The sequence below is a fragment of the Erinaceus europaeus genome, chromosome 5 (genome assembly GCF_950295315.1).
Source record: "Erinaceus europaeus chromosome 5, mEriEur2.1, whole genome shotgun sequence".
Lineage (NCBI taxonomy): Eukaryota > Metazoa > Chordata > Mammalia > Eulipotyphla > Erinaceidae > Erinaceus > Erinaceus europaeus.
In genome coordinates this window covers 46,762,690-46,782,189 of record NC_080166.1, presented here as the reverse complement: position 1 = coordinate 46,782,189, position 19,500 = coordinate 46,762,690, and the positions used below count along the sequence as shown (strand labels likewise).

At 36.9% G+C, this 19,500-nt stretch overlaps 1 protein-coding gene across 3 annotated transcripts in view; it reads right to left on the bottom strand.

Annotated features, from left to right (window-relative positions):
• The window catches only part of ADAMTS6 (ADAM metallopeptidase with thrombospondin type 1 motif 6), a 313,675-nt gene that overhangs the window by 66,910 nt on the left and 227,265 nt on the right, over positions 1-19,500 (bottom strand). For all 3 annotated transcript variants that reach the window (XR_009549950.1, XR_009549949.1, XM_060191274.1), the window contains exons 16-18: positions 12,736-12,869; positions 11,321-11,444; positions 10,728-10,808 (exon numbers count right to left, since the gene is read on the bottom strand). Coding sequence is in view for 1 of the 3 variants with exons in the window: in XM_060191274.1 (XP_060047257.1) it covers positions 10,728-10,808; positions 11,321-11,444; positions 12,736-12,869 (339 nt within the window). In the remaining 2 variants the exon portion in view is untranslated. The remainder of the gene's footprint in view (positions 1-10,727; positions 10,809-11,320; positions 11,445-12,735; positions 12,870-19,500) is intronic.

Below are 19,500 nucleotides of genomic sequence, written 5' to 3'. Positions count from 1 at the left end.
CTGAAGACACAAAATACGTAGGATAAATGGAAAAGGAACAAGATTTAAGCACAATGATTGATCTATGTCTGTTTTCACTCTACAGTGACAGAAATGAGTTACTGAGACATAGACCAGAGCCCCAAGTTGAAACTTTTTATTGTCTGGCATTTTACTTAACTAGTCATTAAATTTTATCAAAGATATATTTTACATCCCTGAGGTTGTCACATGGGTCTAATTTCACATCTCCTAAAAATATGTATTAGCACCCCTCATCCACCTCCAGTATGCCATTTCTCTCCACCATTAGACATTGGACCTCCAACACCCTTTTATACCCCTATGTTCCTCTTCAGCATCCTTGAATCTGCTGCAATTGACCACAAGGTTGTTAATATTTAATATTTAATATCATAATATTTTTATATATTTTAAATCCATAAAGGAATGAAATCATCCAATATGTGTTTTTATCCTTCTGGTTTATTTCATTGAACACAGTTCCTTCCATTTGCATCCATGTGGCAACTAAAAGCATGATCTCATCCTTTCTCAGAGCTAAAAAGTATTCCATACCATAACTTCTCCATCCACATCTATTATTCTAGTCTAGTCCTTTACAGAAAAAGTTGTTCTTACACTCTCCATCCAAATTTAAAGATTGTGATTTTAAAAAGCAAAGATAGAAGCCAGCAAAATCGTTCACTTCACTTGGATAGCATACCATGCCTGCAACTCATGTTTACATTAGGTACTTGCCTCACTAAAGGAAGTTTCAGCACTGTAATTTCTTTCCCTCTTTCTCTCTCTCTCTGCCTCTTTGTCTTCTCTACCTGAAAAAGTCAGTCTGGAGTGCTGAAGCCCTGGTGAAGACAATAAATAAGTAGGCAGATCAACCAATCAATTAAAGAAAAGCAATAATAAACACAATAATAAATCAAAGTTAAACCATTTGAAAATCATATTTAAATTCAGAGGCACTTATATGTATCAGTATATGACTGGAAAGACAGTTGGCATACAAGCACTACTCAAAAGAAGTCTCAGTGGCCAAATTAGTCTGACAAAATCGACGTCAGGTCAAAGAATGTATCATGGATGAAAAGAACATTTCATAACGATAAAATACTCAGTGGAGGTCATGAGATAGCTCACCAGTAAAGTGCACACTTGACCATGAGCAAGAACCTGGGTTCAAGTCCCCAGTAACACATGAGAGTATCCGAACCAGAGTAAGCTTCATAGAATGTGGAAATGTGATTCACGGCACCTTATACAGAGCCTTTCCATCACTGAGCTACTGTCTCAGCCCCCCAAATCCTAAATGTCTTAACACTTAACAACATTTCAAGTTAAAAGATCAAGTCAATTCACAATTCCAGTTGAAGATTTCCATACCAGGCTTTCAGGCGTAAGGATTTCCGGTTCAAGCCCCTGGCTCCCCACCTGCAGGGAAGTCGCTTCACAGGCGATGAAGCAGGTCTCTGTAAGGTGTCTATCTTTCTCTCCCCCTCTGTCTTCCCCTCCTCTCTCCATTTCTCTCTGTCCTATCTAACAATGATGACATCAGTAACAACAACAGTAATAACCACAACAATAATAAAAAGACAACAAGGGCAACAAAAGGGAAAATAAATAAAATTTTTTAAAAAATTATCAAGAATAATGAACCCACCTTCTCTGACCCATCTTGGACAGAACTAGAAGGAATTATGTTAATTGAGCTAAGTCAGAAAGATAAAGATGAGTATGGGATGATCCCACTCATCAACAGAAGTTGAGAAAGAAGATCTGAAAGGGAAATTAAAAGCAGGATCTGACCAAATTGAAAGTAGGGCACCAAAGTAAAAACCCTGTGGTAAGGGGTAGACATGCAGCTTCCTGGGCCAGTGGGGGGGGGGGTGAGGGGGGTGGGTGGGATGGGACACAGTCTTATGGTGGTGGGAATGGTGTTTAAGTACACTCCTAGTAAAGTGTAGTCATATAAATCACTAGTTAATTAATATGAGGGGAAAATTAATTGTATGTCTCAAAGTTTTTAAAACACAGACTGAGTCTTCTTAATATATAGGCTGTGTATTTGATATGCGGACTCTCTCAAAAGCCTAGACCAAGTAGATCAGAGGCAACCAGTGGCACAGCTATTTACAAGATACTGGGTACTATACAGCAAACCCTAACAAAAGGACTTTTCAAAGTTAACCCAATTACTAAATAATGTGATGATAACATTAACTATCCATTGTCTTTTTGAACCCTAAGACAGCAGGAACCTCACATCTCCACTATAGAGCCTATATTTTTCTCCCCTGGAACCTTAGGATAAGGCCCACTTTCCTGCATGCCTCTCCCAATCCATATCAAATAATATTGCATCTGCCGATCGCAACCTAATCAACGCAACGATTGCCACCTCAATATGCTCAGAGTGTGTCCAGAGACTTCAGGTATGGAATGACAACCCTTCAGCTTCATTACTCGGATGAGACCTTTCCTTTCATAGCATTCTCTAATTCCATCCCAGGTGGTTCACTTTCTAACAAAGTCCCAAAACCAAGGTATACACCAGATTCTGTGAGAGAGAGCATATGTTCACACATATCCATAAACAAGTGCAAAATATATATCTGAAAGCAGAAGTACACTAGAGTTTGCAGTGAGTACCCCCCCAACACTTCCTCTCCACTATTCCAACCTTTGGGTCCATGATTCTTCAACAATTTGTTTGGCTTCATATGTTAACTCTCTTTTTCAGCCACCAGGTTCCAGATGCCATCAGGATGCTGGCCAGGCTTCCCTGGACTGAAGACCCCACCAATGTGTCCTGGAGTTCCGCTTCCCCTAAGACCCACCCTACTAGGGAAAGAGAGAGGCAGACTGGGAGTATGGACCGACCAGTCAACGTCCATGTACAACAGGGAAGCAATTACAGAAGCCAGACCTTCCACCTTCTGCAACCCACAACAACTCTGGGTCCATGCTCCCAGAGGGATAGAGAATGGGAAAGCTATCAGGGGAGGGGGTGGGATATGGAGATTGGGTGGTGGGAATTGTGTGGAGTTGTACCCCTTCTACCCTATGGTTTTGTTAATTTATCCTTTCTTAAATGAAAAATAAATTTAAAAAATGTAAAAAAACATGAAAGCAGGAATATGGAATATTTGAACAAAACTATCAACCAAGTTAGTCTAACTGACATTTATATAATATAAAACCCAAGAAAACTAAAATATACCAAGACATATGGAACACTAAGATAGATAATATATTGAGCCATACGATGACCAAACTCCAGAGAGCTAAAATAATACACATTCTTTCATATAATTTTTCTGTTCATAATAAAATTAACCTAGAAGTCAGTAACAAAAGAAGTCTGGGAATGCCAAACTAAATAGTACCTTCTAATTAAAGAGTCACAGGGTAGATACTAAAATATTTACAATTCAGTTAAAATAAAAATGTAATATATTGAGACATGTTGAACATAATTACAGCATTGGTTAGAAGGAAGTATACAGTGTGAAATTGTTAGGGAAATCTTAGGGACAAGAGGCCCTTCTATCCTTGTTTCAGTCACATCAACATCCTGTGTTACCAACTGACTCCACAGATGATCTGAGACTTGGGCCTTTTGTTTTTGGCACTAAGAGGGAGAGAAAGGAAGAACAACTGAAGAATGGGATAGAATAAGAGGAGCTTGGAGCCAGGTGGTGGCGCAACTGGTTGAACGCACATGTTACTGTGCAACTGGTTGAGCATACATGTTACCATGTGCAAGAACCTAGGTTCAATCCCCTGTCCCCACCTGCAGGGGGAGAGCTTCACAAGTGGTAAAACAGGGCTGCAGGTGTCTCTCTGTCTCTCTTCTCTGTCGCCCCCTTCCTTCTCAATTTCTGGCTGTCTCTATACAATAAACAAATAAAGATAATAGGGGCCGGGTGGTAGCGCACCTGGTTGAGCACATGTATTACAATGCGCAAGGACCCAGGTTCGAGCCTCAGGTCCCCACCTGCAGGGGGAAAGCTTTGTGAGTGGTGAAGCAGTGCTGCAGGTATCTCTCTGTCTCTCCCTATCACCACTTCCCTCTTGATTTCTGGTTGTCTCTATCCAATAAGTAAAGATAATAAAATAAAGATAATAAAAACAATTTTAAAAAATTTAAAAAAGAATAAGAGGAGCTTTAGAAAAGTAGTCATACTGGGAAAGAGGTTCAACAGAAAAGTAAAGTATTATAGTTTAAATGGATCAGTAAAAAGTTCACTCCAGAAAGACAGGTTGGGATATAAAAAGCTATATTTAAATAAGCAATTGCCAATTTCTTCAGATTACCTGAGTGTGCCTATCTGTGAGCTTTATCTTCATTTTCTTAATGTATGTGATGCCTAATCATGGAGACCCTAACTCTTTGTGGACATCTACTGTGATGAACCAGACACTATAAGGGAGACATCCGGGTCTCTTTAGTCCTCAACAAAATGCTCTATTTAGAGTAAAACAGTTAAAAGTCGCTAACGAAATCTTCCATCAGGAAAAGTTAGGAAAGCAATGTATTAAATATGAAGTGTATAAAAAGGAAAATAAAAGGCAGGGAATCAATGTAACTGAAAAATGAACAAATAACAGGAAAATGTGTAAAAGAAAACCTTGTTCTTTGAAAATATCAATCTGATATTGTGATTTATAGGAAATATATATTTCCCATGTATAGCTGATCTTCAGTCATAGTTCCTTTCTACTAGCTCCCCATAAAGCCTCGGAATTTCTGGAGTGTGGAGAGTGTTAAAGGTGTCTTTTGGTATGTTAATGATGGTAGCTTTTGTAAAGCTTCTGAATGGGAGTTGGTCGTCAGGGAAACCCATTAAAATAGAGGGTGGAATTTCTACATCTACTCTGAGACTTCCAGGACTAGGAAATGGACTAGAGGTTAAGTTCCTTTATCAACTGACAGTGATTTAATCAATCAAACCTATGCGATTAAGTCTCCACAGAAACTCAAGAGGAGAAGGTTTCAGAGAATGTCTATACATTTTCTTGCTAGTCCTCCATGAGGACTGAGTATCTTTTGTCCCAGGACCTCACCCCATATTTCCCTTCATCTAGCTAATGATTAGTCCCTTCAGTACTACTGAGGGATCAGGAAGTACGGGGCGGGACACACAAACACTGTTGCACCACACAAGACCACATTACCCAGACACACCTGTATGCCTGGAGGAAGGAAACTGCTGCCCAGGATATGGGAGTGGTGACAGATGTGGCTTGGAAAGGTGAAGGTGGGGCATGGCTTCTCTCTCTGCCTAGGTGAACACCCCTCAACATGTGAATAAGAGCTCTGTGGGGCTTCTCTCTCCTCTGCTCTTTCCTTTCCTCTCCTCTCCTCTCCTCTCCTCTCCTCTCCTCTCCTCTCCTCTCTCTCTCTCTCTCTCTCTCTACCTTGGCCTAACGTGAATGTTGTCAGTTTTCTAGAATAAAGTTTAAAATCCCTGAAAATCATGCTGTCTCCTCAATTCTTTGTTGATATTATGTGTGATGAACTTTTAAATGCTGGGGAAATTAACATCTGGTCAATTCCCCCAAATACAGTACCTTTTGTAATCAGTTGGTGACAGTGCATAAGTGGGTTTCCTGAGTTCTGTAAGCCATTCTTGCAAATTAGTTGAGCCTAGATAGGGCATCTTCTCATATGCAATACACACACACACACACACACACACACACACACACACACACACACTGTGTGTGAGAGGAAGGTTGTGTTTCAAAACATGAACAGATTTACCACATTGTGTGTGTGTGTGTGTGTGTGTGTGTGTGTGTGTGTCGTGTTGGGGCCTCTTGTATACACAATTTCACCATTTATGTGCCAATTTTTTTCATTCTTCTTGGTTCAGAGAAAGAAATACAGAGAACACATCACCGCCCCACCATTCCACCCTACTAAAACAACTAGTAGTCATTTAGTCTCCCTCACCTACTCACCTGTTTGTCACATTTGTCATATATAGACCTGCTCAGTTGTGGCACACACATACTAGTGGATAATAAACACATCAAACTTCAGGTCATAGCTCAAGTATGCTCAGGCCCCCTGGACTTAGTGCCATAGTTATTTTTGGATAGTTATTAGCTCTAGAACTTGGTCTTATCTGCTTGATCTCAGTGCACAAGTACCACTGGGCATATACACACAAGTAATACCAAGTCATCATCCAGGCCATTTGACTTAAGATTCCATAGCTATTACTGGGCACTTGTAACCGTGAACACCTAGTCTTACTCAGAACTGCTCATATTTGAAGAAGGGGTCATTAAGAAATTACTCCACAGGCCTTCTAGTCACTATCCAGGCTTGTTTCAGCCAAGTGCTACAGTGCTGCCAAGCACCTATGAATGTGAACCATTGATATTATTGAGACACTGCTACCCTAGGTACTGGAAGTAGCAAACTTCTTGCTTTGCTTATATCTTCTCAGACTCAATGATACACACTTGAATTTCTGAATTAGTGATCATCACCCAGGTTAAATGGACCTTGGGGGTGGGGGGTCCTAACCAATGTGACACACAACCACAAATCATTGGTCTCCCTAGATCCATGTGAACAAGGCACACAAAAGCTTCCAGACACTTACATGGATAAATCATATTACCACCCTGGTCTGCTTACACACAGACTTCCAAATCATGACTGAACTAAAAAAATACGATGGAGGGTTCCACATCAGAATAGTAGATGCCAGAGGTCAAGTTAGTGAACTAGAAGATAAAATAAAGGGAAGTAAGAACAACAATAAAAAAGGCCAGGAAAACAAAATGAATTGAGGTGGCCATGTGGTAGTGCAGCGGGTTAAGTGCATGTGGCACAAAGTGCAAGGACTGGCATAAGGATCCTGGTTTGAGCCCCTGGCTCCCCACCTGCAGGAGATGGCGTCACAAGTGGTGAAACAATTCTTCAGGTGTCTATCTTTCTCTCTCTGTTCTCCTCCTCTCTCCATTTCTCTCTGTCCTATCCAACAGCAATAACAACAACAATAATAACAACAAAGATAAACAACAAAGGCAACAAAAAGGAAAAACATAGCCCCCAGGAGCAGTGGATTCATAGTGCAGACACTGAGCCCCAGCGATAACCCTGGAGGCAAAAAAAAAAAAAAAAAAAAGAAAGAAAGGAAGAAAATGAATTGAATCAAATGAAAGTAGCATGAGAGTTTTATAGGAAAATGTCAAGAGATGCAACATTCAAATTATAGGTGTTCCAGAATGAAGCAGCAGAGAGAAAATGGTGCAGAGAATTTATTTGAAGAAATAAATATGGAGAACTTCCCCAAAATTGGAAAGGAGAGAGACCCTCAGATATAGACTAGGAAGCTCAATGAATGACAAAAACAAACAAAAAACAAAGATAAAGAGAGAGTTCTGAAAGCAGCAAAAGAAAAAATTAGTCACATAGTCATATATAAAAGAGCCCCTATAAAGACTAATATCAGAATTCTCAATCAAAACAGTACAAGATAGAAAGGAATGCAGAGTGTATTCAAAGTTTCAAGTTTCATTTATAAAAGATATCTGAGAATACTCTTCCCAGACAGATTGTCATTCAAGTATGAGCAAAAGTTACTCAAACAAACAACAGTTACAGAAATTCATTACCACAAAACTATCCCATAAAAAATTACTAAAAGGACTTTATAGATAGAAATCAGATGCTATTCATATAGCCAAAGCACCTAAAAAATCCATAAAATGTGCATTTGTGGGGAACTGTGAGGCTGAGCATGATGTGAACCACCTATGGAAAAACAGGTGCCTGAAAGTACAGCCACCTCGTCAGTCTCCCCCACCTCGGGGTTAAGCAGGGAGGGCCTTGGCTTTCAAAGTTTAGTCCCCCTGTCAGTCTCCCTGCCCACATGGGCCCCACATCCTCTCTATGTTAGCACAACAGTTCATTTCCTTGTTCTCAAACCAGTTGGTCCACTTACCCAAAGGTTACTGGAAAGACCCTCACCATTTCCTGTTTCCCACTCTCCTGACCATATACAGTATAAACAAGTAACTGTCTCTGAAGAACCCCCCAGCGGCCCTCTCCTCTCTTAACATTCCTGACCATACAAGGCTAGGCCATAGCTGCCCTGTTCTTCCCCCTACCCCAACCTATAAATACCCTTGCTTGCCATCCAATAAATGCGCTATTCATAGGCAAATAGCATCCTGGGGTGATCCTTGGCTTCATCTCTTGCCGCAATCTGCAGGGAAAGACCCCCAGCTCATACTCACCCCTGCTGTCCTTGGTCCGACCCCTGCAGCACCCTCTCCTGGTATGCAACAGAGTGGGGTCAGCTGACTTGGTCAGATTGAGAAGTGGGTTCCTCATAAGGACCCCGACATGCATTAACCATTTTTATATGAATAAGTGCATTTAATAAAATCGCTCAATTTTCCATGGAAATGAAGACTTCAGCAATGCCAGTTCTCTTAACTGGCAATCATGCTAGCCAAAATTATTGACCATCTGTGTATTTTTTAAATTAAAATTAATAAAATGTAGATAGAGTGTTGGGATGTATCTCATTGATAGAGCATCTGCTTTGCATATATGAAATCTGATTTAGTCTCTAGCAATGCACCAAAGTATGCATATTTAAAAAAACTAGAAAGTGAAAGTTATTTTGAGGAAGAAAACAAACCTAAAGACAAAACATTTCCTATTTTCATGACCTACCAGGAAGTTTTATTAGTCAGTAGAGTATGTTACACACCTAAAATAACTATAATGTTATGTCAATTAAACTTCAATAAAGAACAGTGGTTTTGATTTGAGATAAATAACTCAAAGAGAGGGAACAGAAATAAATCCACAAACTTCTGTTCAGTAATTCTAAATAAGTGTCAAGGTAATTCAATAAGGAAAACGATAGTTTTTGCAGCAATTGATACTATAGTAAATAAACATTCATATATATATATATATATATAATATATATATACTGATTCTCAATTTTTAAATTAATATATTTGTGACATAAAAAATATCAACAAGACCACTGGATAGATAAGAGGGGTACAATTATACACAATTCCCAATACCAGAGTTCCGCATCCTATCCCCTCCTTTGAAAGCCTTCCTATTCTTTATCCCTCTGGGGCATGGATCCAGGGTCATTATGTACTGAACCTCAATTTTTTTATACCATATAACATAAAAGTTAAAACCAGTATTTCTTGAAGAAATGTTGAAGACAATTTTTCGAAACCTTAGGGTAGTCACAATTTCTAAGTTAGGATATAAAACACAAAAAATTAATAAAATGATTTCATTTAAAAATTAAAGACATTAAGAGCATAAATATATAATCCAGAGACTGAGAAGAAATATTCACAAGACACATATCTGGACAAATGTGTGTATATAGAATATATAAAATCTACTTGATAAAAGCTACTAAAAATAGGCAAAAATATATGTTTAGACACAACACAGAACAAGATACCTATAATAGCCTGGGAGGTGGCATAGTGGATTGAAGTGTTAGACTCTGAAGCATGAAGTCCTAAGTTCAGTATCTGCCACCGCATATGCCAGGCTTATGCCATGGTTCTCTCGCTCTCTTTTCTGCAGTAGTTATCTCATTAAGGAGTAAATAAATCTTTTAAAAAGATATCTATATTTGTAAAAATTTAAAAGGCTGACAATACCAAATATTGACAAGATGTTGACTTTAGAATTCTTACATAGTATAGAGAGTATATAGATGATACAACCAATTTGAGAAACAGTTAAGAAATTTCTTGTAAAGTTAGGTATGTACTTATCACATGACTTAATCATTTCGCTCTCAGATTTTTATCCAGGAGAAATAAAAATATATGTCAATACAAAGCTTTCTATGAGGCTTCACAGAATCTTTATTCATAGTAGTTAAGGCCTGAATATGGTCTAAGTATCTATCAATAAGAGAATGAATAAGAGAATTATAATTATATCCATACAATGGAACATTAGCTGGCAATTGGAAGAAATGAGCTTCAACTACATTCCATATGATACTCATTTATTCCAAAGCAAGTAAAGTAAAATACATAATACCAAAAGTCAACATTTGCTTGAGGATAAGGGTTGGGGGTAGGAAAGTTGACTGCAAAGGGGAATGAGAGTGTTTTGGAACCATAGATGAGCTACTATCATGACTAATATATATAGATATATATATATCAGAGACTTTGAACTGTAAACTTAGATGATTTTTAAAAATTATTTTCATTTATTTATATTTATTTGATAAGACATAATGAAGTTGAGAGAGAGGATGGAGGGATACAGAGAGAGAGAGAGACAGCTGTAGCACTGCTTCACTGCTCATGAAGAGTTCTTCCTGCAGATATAGACCAGAGGCTTGAACATGGTTTCTTTCGCATAGTAACATATGTGCTTAGTCAGGTGTCCCACTGCCTAGCTCTAAGGAATTTTATTACATGTAAATTATACTTCAATAAAGTTTGATTTTAAAGTAAAGATCTCAGTGAAGAATAAGCTATAAAATTAATTTTTCTGTAAATAAATTAGTATAATCTTAAAATTTACGCTATACTTTTTATTTATTGTCTACATATGGATCTATAATGAGAAATTTCCTTCACTGTAACACGAGTTATACCTCAAAATAGTATGTGTTTTCTTTCATAATATGTGTTATTTTTTTCATTAATTTTTAAAAGTCTAGCAATTTACATTATCTAGAACTTACCAATATAGTTCTTTGACATGGAAACTTCTCTCACTTCAATATGGACAGAACCTCTTGGTATCTGCACAACTTCCATGTAGCCTGGAACACAGAAATTCACCAGAAGTAAGCAATCTAAGTCAGAAAATGTGTTCAGTAACCATCCAGTAATAGTTTTCTTACCCTTTCATCCTTTCTTTGACTTAGCACCTTATAAATCACAATGTATAAGTAAATTTCATTTTGGGTATATGAAAATACATAGAGTATATTTCTCTATAATGATCTCTAGATATATTTAAAACCTCAACATATATATTCATTCATTTTTTTTTCTCTCAACACATGGCCCTCACATCAATGCTCTATAGAAGTTCTCATCTTAAAGAAATGCCTATATGAAGTCAAGTGAAAGGGACAATAGTTGCTTAAAATACCTTACATGAGGCCTCATTTAAAGGTATCACTTAAGTCTTAAAGGACTAGTAGCAATTTGGGGGAAAGAAAAAAAAACATTGCCTAAATAGATTTAAAAATATGGGGAAGGAAATCAAATGTTTTGGCTATTCTAAGTATACCAGAGGTGTGAGGAAGAGTTCACTCTACACACTCACCTCCTCTGGGCAACGAATCATTGAAGAACCCTTCAATGGCATCACAAGTGCTTCCATCCCCTCCACAGACTCGACATCTATCTTCCCTAGCATCGGATCCCAAAATATTATCACAACCTACATGCTGAAAACAGAGAAGAATATTCAGTGTGTCAAAAAGTGGAATTCTTGGAACCAAAACTAAGCAAATAAGTGTAACTTATTTATTGACTTGTTTTTCCAGTAAAGGAAATAAAAAGAGGAAATGCTTTCCCATTTCCACTTTTACCTTCACTCTCCAGTAAGTTCTAGCTAATATTTCTCAACACACAAGTTTTAAGTGAAAAAAAATCCAATTTCCCTGTTATGCATGTACAAACTATTATATTTACTGTCAACTGTAAAACATTAATCCCCAATAAAAAATAAATAAACAAAAAATCTGATTTCCCAGGAATTCATGTCTAATCTAGAGTTCTTCTTCATTTACAGATACATATGTCAATTTAAAAGTTATCACTTGTTAGTAATAAGTTCATAACCACAATCAAGAAATGGAGGGGCTAAGGAAAATGGCAATTAATCCTACACATAGCTATAACAGCAAAAGTGAGCATTATGGAAGCCCTTTCCAAACCACTGACTATTTTAGAGACAGTTTTTGTTATTTGGAAGAAAGTGAATACTGTCACAAGTTAAATAAATGAACCACACACTGGGCATCAGATATGTTTAGAGAGAGTAGGAAGAACAAAAACTTGTAAAAATTGTGAAACTATGTATTATAGGTACATTTTCATCTCTTCTTTCTCAGTCTTGGGTTTTATTTTTGTGATGTTCTTCGAAGTAAAAAAAAAAACAAATAAAAAAGGAAAAGATAATGAAAATTAGAACTGTGTGTGTGTGTGTGTGTGTTTCTCACAGTATGATAAGTGAGATTCAAACACAGGTCTAGGAAAAAAGCATAAATTTGCTCCAACAACCACCACTGAATTTAGCTAATTCTCTAAAGTAAACACTTTAACAAAGTATAATAGCTTTATAATAAAAGCCATTGCAAATGCTTTGGGAGACAAAGTGGAAGCATATCTGTTTCACACTTGGAGGAAAACATACGGTAGTCATATGAAACAAGCTAGCTTCACTTTCCCTCTCTTCTTCTATCATAAATGAGAAAATGGAAAGTAAAGTCCAAAATAATTTCACCACTGTAGTAATCATTATAAGCATAACACGAACACCAAAAATAAGATACATTTGCATGGTTCTTGAATTTCATTCATTCTAACTTTAATTACTAAGTACTGAATATACAGTAGAAATTAAATCTCTCTGAAAGGCATCTCTCTTTATTAAAACTAGCACAGTATTAATTAGAAGACATCTGAAGAAAAAATTTCTTAACAACAAAAACAGAAATTCATAATCTGAACAACCTTGCATTCTCCATTGATACAGATATCCAGTGAGTCTGCATTGCACTGAGTCCCATCAATCACTGCAGGGGCACGTTCAGTGTAGAAATTGTAGCCTTCAGCCAAGCAGTTTAAGGCACAAGGTTTTACCCCACCTGGAAAGATAGAAGTGAATAAAGTGATTCTTTGAAGGAATAAAGATTTAACTGTACTCACAATAAATTGATAACTCATATAGACATCACTCACTGGCAGTTTAGATACACAAGTTTCCTCCTTCGTTAAAATTTCATGTTTAATTTCTGGTGCAACTTGAAGGAGAACCTCAAACAGTTTCAAGGGTCAATTTTTTTCAGGCATTTCCAATAACTACTTCCAATATATTTTAGATAAAAGGGGATAATAGTGAGATAAATTTTTTTCAGTTTGAATGTATAAAATATAAACTTTTAAAAAAATTATGTTTATTTATTTATTAGATAGAGTCATCCAGAAATTGAAAAAGGAGGAGGTTGTAGAAAGGGAGAGAAACAGAGAGACATCTGACATCTGCAGCCCTGCTTCACCACTCACAAAGCTCCCCCTCCCACAGGTGGGGACCAGGGGCACAAACCTGGGTCCTTGCACATTATAACATGTGCGTTTAACCAGGTGTGCCACCACCTGGCCCCTAAAATATAAACTTTAAACTTCATCACAAGGGCTTTAATAAACAACAGAAAGTACATAAAGATTCAAGAAGTCCAGTAAATCCCAAACAGAATTGACCTAGATCTACATACACAAAAACACATCATTGTTAACATGAAAGGATTAAAGATAAAGAAAGGGTTCTCAAGGCTACAAGAGAAAAACAAAGAGTCACATACAGAGTAAAACCCATGAGACTATCAGCAGATTTATCCATGTAAACTTTAAAAGTCAGAAGAGAATGGGAAGATAGATATTTAGTGTTCAATGAGAAAGGCTTTCAGCCAAGAATACTCTACCCTGCCAGACTGTAGAACAGATTAGATAGAGGGATAAAAACCTTAGACAAGCAACAGTTGAAAGAATCAGCTATTATCAGTCCTTCTCAGCAAGCTCTAAAAGGTTTTCTATAATTAATAACATCATTAAAAAACATACTATATATCAGAACACCGAGGAGCTTAGAACAATGGCATTGAAATAACTTAAATTCATAATATTGATAAATGTCAATGGCCTGAATTCACTCTTTAAAGACACAGAGTAGGAAGATGGGTCAGAAAATACAATCCAACCATGTTATCTTCAGGAATCCTACCTGACTCAACAGAATAAACACAGACTCAGTGAAAGGATGGAAAACTATCATACAAACTAACAAACCACAAAATAGTGCAGGAGAAGCTATTCTCATATCTGCCACAATAAACTTTAAAATAAGTCACAAAAGATAGGGGTGGACATTACATAATGCTCAGAGGGTCAGTCAACCAAGAGGACTTAACAATTATTAACATTTATGCACCCAATAAAGTACCATTTGAATATATCCAACATCTGCTGAAAGAGCTGCAGCAATATATTAACAGCAACACAGTATTAGTAGGGAACTTCAACACCTCACTCTCTCAACTTGACAGATCATCCAAGCAGGAAGTTAATAAATAAATAAATTGATTAACTAAATAAATGAAGAGATAAACTAGACCTATGGACATTTTCAGATTTCTTCACCCCAGGAAACTGGAATACACATTCTTTTCAAGTCTACATGGAACATCCTCAAGGATAGACCACAAAGACAATGTTAGCAAACTTAAGAGCACTGCAATCATATCAGTCATCTTCTCAGACCACAGTGGAATGAAACTAACATTTAACAGAAAACAGAAAATTAGCAAAAGTGCCAGAATATGGAAACTCAATAGTACACTGCTTAACTACTACTGAATGAAAGAAGAAATTAAGGAAGAAATTAAAATGCTCCTAGAATCAAATAAAAATAAAGACTAGACCTTTCAAATTTGTGAGACATATCTAATGTAGTACTAAGAGGAAAATTCATAGCCATACAGACACACATTAGGAAAAAAGAAAAAACTCAAATAAACAACCTGACTATACACTTAAAAGACTTAGAAGAAGAACAGGAACCCTAAAACAAACAGAAGGAGTGAAATAATTAAAAGTAGGGCAGAAATTAAAACATTGAAAATAAAAGAACCAAGAACCATTCAAAAGACCACTGAAGCTAAGTGTTGGTTCTTTGAAAGGGTAAACAAAATTGATAAACCTTTGGCCAGACTCACACAAAAAATGGAGGGGGGAGATAAGACTCAAATGAATGGGATTATAAATGAAAAAGGATATATGACAACAGATGCCATAGAAATCCAAAGAATAATGTGAGGCTTCTGTGAACAACTACATGCCACTAAGCTAGAAAGCATGGAAGAAATAGAAAAGTTACTAGAAACATATAACCTTCCAAAATTGAACCAAGAGGAATCTGAAAACATGAACAGGCCCATAACAGCCAAAGAAATTATAACAGTTATCAAGAACCTTCTCAGGTAGTCAGGCGGTAGTGCAGCAGGTTAAGTGCATGTGGCGCAAAGTGCAAGGACCAGCACAAGGATCCCAGTTAGAGCCTCCGAATTCCCACCTGCAGGGGAGTCGCTTCACAGGCAGTGAAGCAGGTCTGAAGGTGTCTATCTTTCTCTCCCCCTCTCTGTCTCCCCCTACTCTCTCCATTTCTCTCTGTCTTATCCAGCCATGGTGATAACAAGAATAACTACAATAAAACGACAAGGGCAACAAAAGGGAATAAATAAATAAATAAATATTTAAAAAAAGAACCTTCCCAAAGATAAAAATCCTGGAACAGATGATTTTACAAGTTAATTATACAAAACCTTCAAAAAAAAAAGTTAATACCTATATATTTTTAAGCTCTCCCCAAAATTTGAAGACACAGGAATACTCCTTCCACCTTTTATGAAGCCAACATCACCCTAATACAAAATCAAACAGAGACACATACACAAAAAAAGAAAACTACACCCAGATCAAATTGATGGGGTTTACAGGCAACAATGTTTATACCCTTTTCCCATATTCGGGAGCTACTCTCTTCCCTGATCCAGCTTTCTGGTTCTTTTTCCAGCCATGACATCATCTCCCCAGACAATAACTTGGATCCACCGGCATATCAGATTTCAGGCTCAGGGGCAAAAAGAAAAAGGAAAAAGAAAAAAATAACTAGTATAGCCATAGGCCCTTTGGAATTTAACTAAAATATGCCTACTAGCTATCTAGAAAATGGAGGACCCCCCAAATCTTCATCTGTACAATTCCAGCCTTTAGGTCCATGATTGGTGAACAATTTGTTTGGCTTTGTATGTTAACTCTCTTGTCAACCACCTGGTTCCAGATGCTAGCATGATGCCGACCAGACTTCCCTGGACAGACAACCCCACCAATGTGTCCTGGAGCTCTGCTTCCCCAGAGCCCTTCCCCACTAGGGAAAGAGAGACACAGGATCGACCTGTCAACGCCCATGTTCAGCAGGGAAGCAATTACAGAAGCCAGACCTTCAACCTTCTGCACCCCACAATGACCTTGGGTCCATACTCCCAGAGGGATAAAGAATAGGAAAGCTATCATGGGAGGGGATGGGATACAGAGTTCTGGTGGTGGGAATTGTGTGAAGTTGTACCCCTCTTATCTTATGGGTTTGTCAATGTTTCCTTTTTATAAATAAAAAAATTTAAAAAAGAAAGAAATAATAGTCAACCTTTATCTGTAATATTGAGAGAACCACTGCAGTTCCAATGGAGGGAATGAGGACACAGAATTTTGGTGGTGGGATGGTGTGGAATTGTATCCCTGTAATTGTGTAATGTTGTAAACCAATATTAAATAACTAATAAAAATCATTTTGAAAAAAACTAAAAAAAAAGAAAACTACAAACCAATATCTCTGATGAACATAGATGCAAGAATATTAAACAAAATTCTTGCCAAGTAGTTACAGCAGTGTATTAAAAAGACAGCACTGTGATCAAGTGGAATTTACCCCAGTGATGCAAGGCAGGTACAATAGATGTAAATCAATAAATGTGATCTACCATATCAACACAAGAAAAATTAAAAGCCACATGATTATCTCTATGGATGTAGAAAAAGCCGTTGACAAAATCCTACATCCCTCATGATCAAAACATTACACAAAAAGGAAATAGGTGGGAAATTCCATAGTCTAGTGGAGTCCATATATATAAAACCTACAGTCAACATCATATTCAATGGTGAGAAACTGAAATCGTTCCCACTTAGATCAGGAACTAGACTGGACTGCCCACTATCACCATTACTGTTCAACATACTTGACATACTTGACGTTCAACATACTGGACGTTCTTGCCATAACAATGGGAAGAAAGGAATTAAAGGGATATAGATTGAAAGAGAAGAAGTCAAACTACCACTCTTTGCAGATGGCATGATAGTATACATAGAAAACCCTAAAAAATCTAGTAGGAAGGTCCTGGAAATTATCAGGCAATATAGTTAAGGTGTCAAGCTAAAAGATAGAAAAGCTGGTGCCATTTCTTTATGCAAATACTAAGTCAGAAGAAGAAGTCCAGAAGTCAATCCCATTCCTTATAGCAGCAAAAACAATAAAAGATCTAAGCATAAACCTAACAGTAGAAGAGAAAGACTTATCTACTGAAAATTATAAGACAATATTCAAGGAAATAGAAAATGATACAAAGAAGTGGAAAGATATCTCATGTTCAATGAATGGAAGAAGCAACATTATCAAAATGAATATACTACCTATAGAGCCATAAACATAAACAAATTTAATGCAATCCCTATCAAGGAACCACCAATTCTGTTTTAAGAGAGTAGAACAAATGCCACAAATGTTTATCTGGAACCAGAAAATACTTAGAATCACCAAACCAACCTTAGACAAAAGAATAGAAAAGGATGTATCACTCTCCCAGATATCAAACTATATTATAGGGGCATTGTGAAAAACTTCCTGGTACTTTAACAAAAATAGACACAGTGACTAGTGGAATAGAATTGACAGCCCAAAAATAAGCCCCACACCTATGGACATTTAATTTTTGAAAAGGGGCCAAAACTATTAAATGGAGAAAGGAGAGTTTCTTGAGCAAATGGTGTTTGGAAAACTGGGTTGAAACATGCAGAAGAATGAAGCTGAACCACTACATTTCACTACACACAAAAATAAACTCCAAATGGATAAAGGACTTGGATAATAGGTCAGAAAATATTAAATACTTTTTGGAAAAATATTGGCAGAACTCTTTTCCATCTAAGTTTTTGTAGGTATCTTTAATAACACAAGTCCCATCACAAGGAAGACCAAAACAAAAATAAACCAATGGGACTATATCAAATTGAAAACAAACCACCACCCAAACAAAGAGACTCTTTATAGAATGGGAGGAGATTTTTACATGACATACATTGGACAAAAGCTTAATACCCTGAATATACAGCAAGCTCATGAAACTCAGCAACAAAAAACCGTATTACCCCATCTAAAAGTAGGGAAAGGATATAAACAGAATATTCACCAAAGAAGAGGTCCAAAAGGCCAACAGACCTGTGAATAAATTTGATTCTTATGAGATTAATATTTCAATGATAACTTTTAAATATAAGGTGAAATCTAATTAAAATAGCATCTGATTTTATTTTGTGAAAAATGCATATGTGTAAGTATTTATATTTTGTTACTGCAAATTGTATTTTCTAAGATTGGTGTGAAAATAGGCATAAGTAAATAAGCACTCAGTTTTGTCTCCTTGGTTTTCTTTTGTTGGTTTTTGTTTCTTTGTTAATTTTTTGTTGCTGAGGCCTATTCCTTCAAGGAGGGGTGTCAAAAAGGAGGCAGAGAGAGAGAGAGAGAGAAAGAGAGAAAAGGAAACAGTAGGGAAGAAGTAGAAGGAGAGGGAAAGGTAGAGGACTGGAGATTATAGTACTAATGATTCCCCTAGCATTAGAGGGACTGGATACTTGAACCTAAATAGTAGCCATGGCAAAGCAGGAACATTCTTAGGTGAGCTATCTTGCTGGCTATGATAAACAGTAATTTTCTAGCAGAGTATGTATCATGATGTCACTGTATATTCAGAAAACAGCAATAACTATGGATAAATTTTATTCAAAATACCACATTAAAAAACTCCTTACATGTGATTATTTATCAAAATGACAACTTAAAGTACTTCCTGTTTAAATGTCTTAAAGTACTTCCTGTTTAAATGTCTTTTAAATACCTTGGTCTTATTTTAATTAATTTAATATAATTTATCTTTTTAATAAATAAGTCTACCTCCAATAAATAAAATTAGGAAGAAAGATGAAATAGCAGGCTGATGAAAGTAGAAACCAGTTCTCTTGGGGATGAAGGTAGTGAAGCAAAAGAAATAACTGAGTGGCAAAGTTACTGAAAAAGTGTTAAGAGAACACTGCTAAAAAGGTCACTGTTAACAGATGTAAACACCCTTAAGAAAAATTAGCATTTAAATTCAAAAGCACACAAAAAAGTATTAAATTGGGGACTGGGCGGTAGCGCAGAGGAGTAAGCACACATGGCACAAAGGACCAGTGTAAGGATTCTGGTTTGAGCCTCCAGCTCCCCACCTGCAGGGAAGACGTTTTTGCAAGGAAGTGAGTCTGCAGGTGTCTATTTTTCTCTCCCCCTGTTTTCCCCTTCTCTCTGTTCTATCCAACAACAACAACCGAAATAACAACAACAAGGGAACAAAG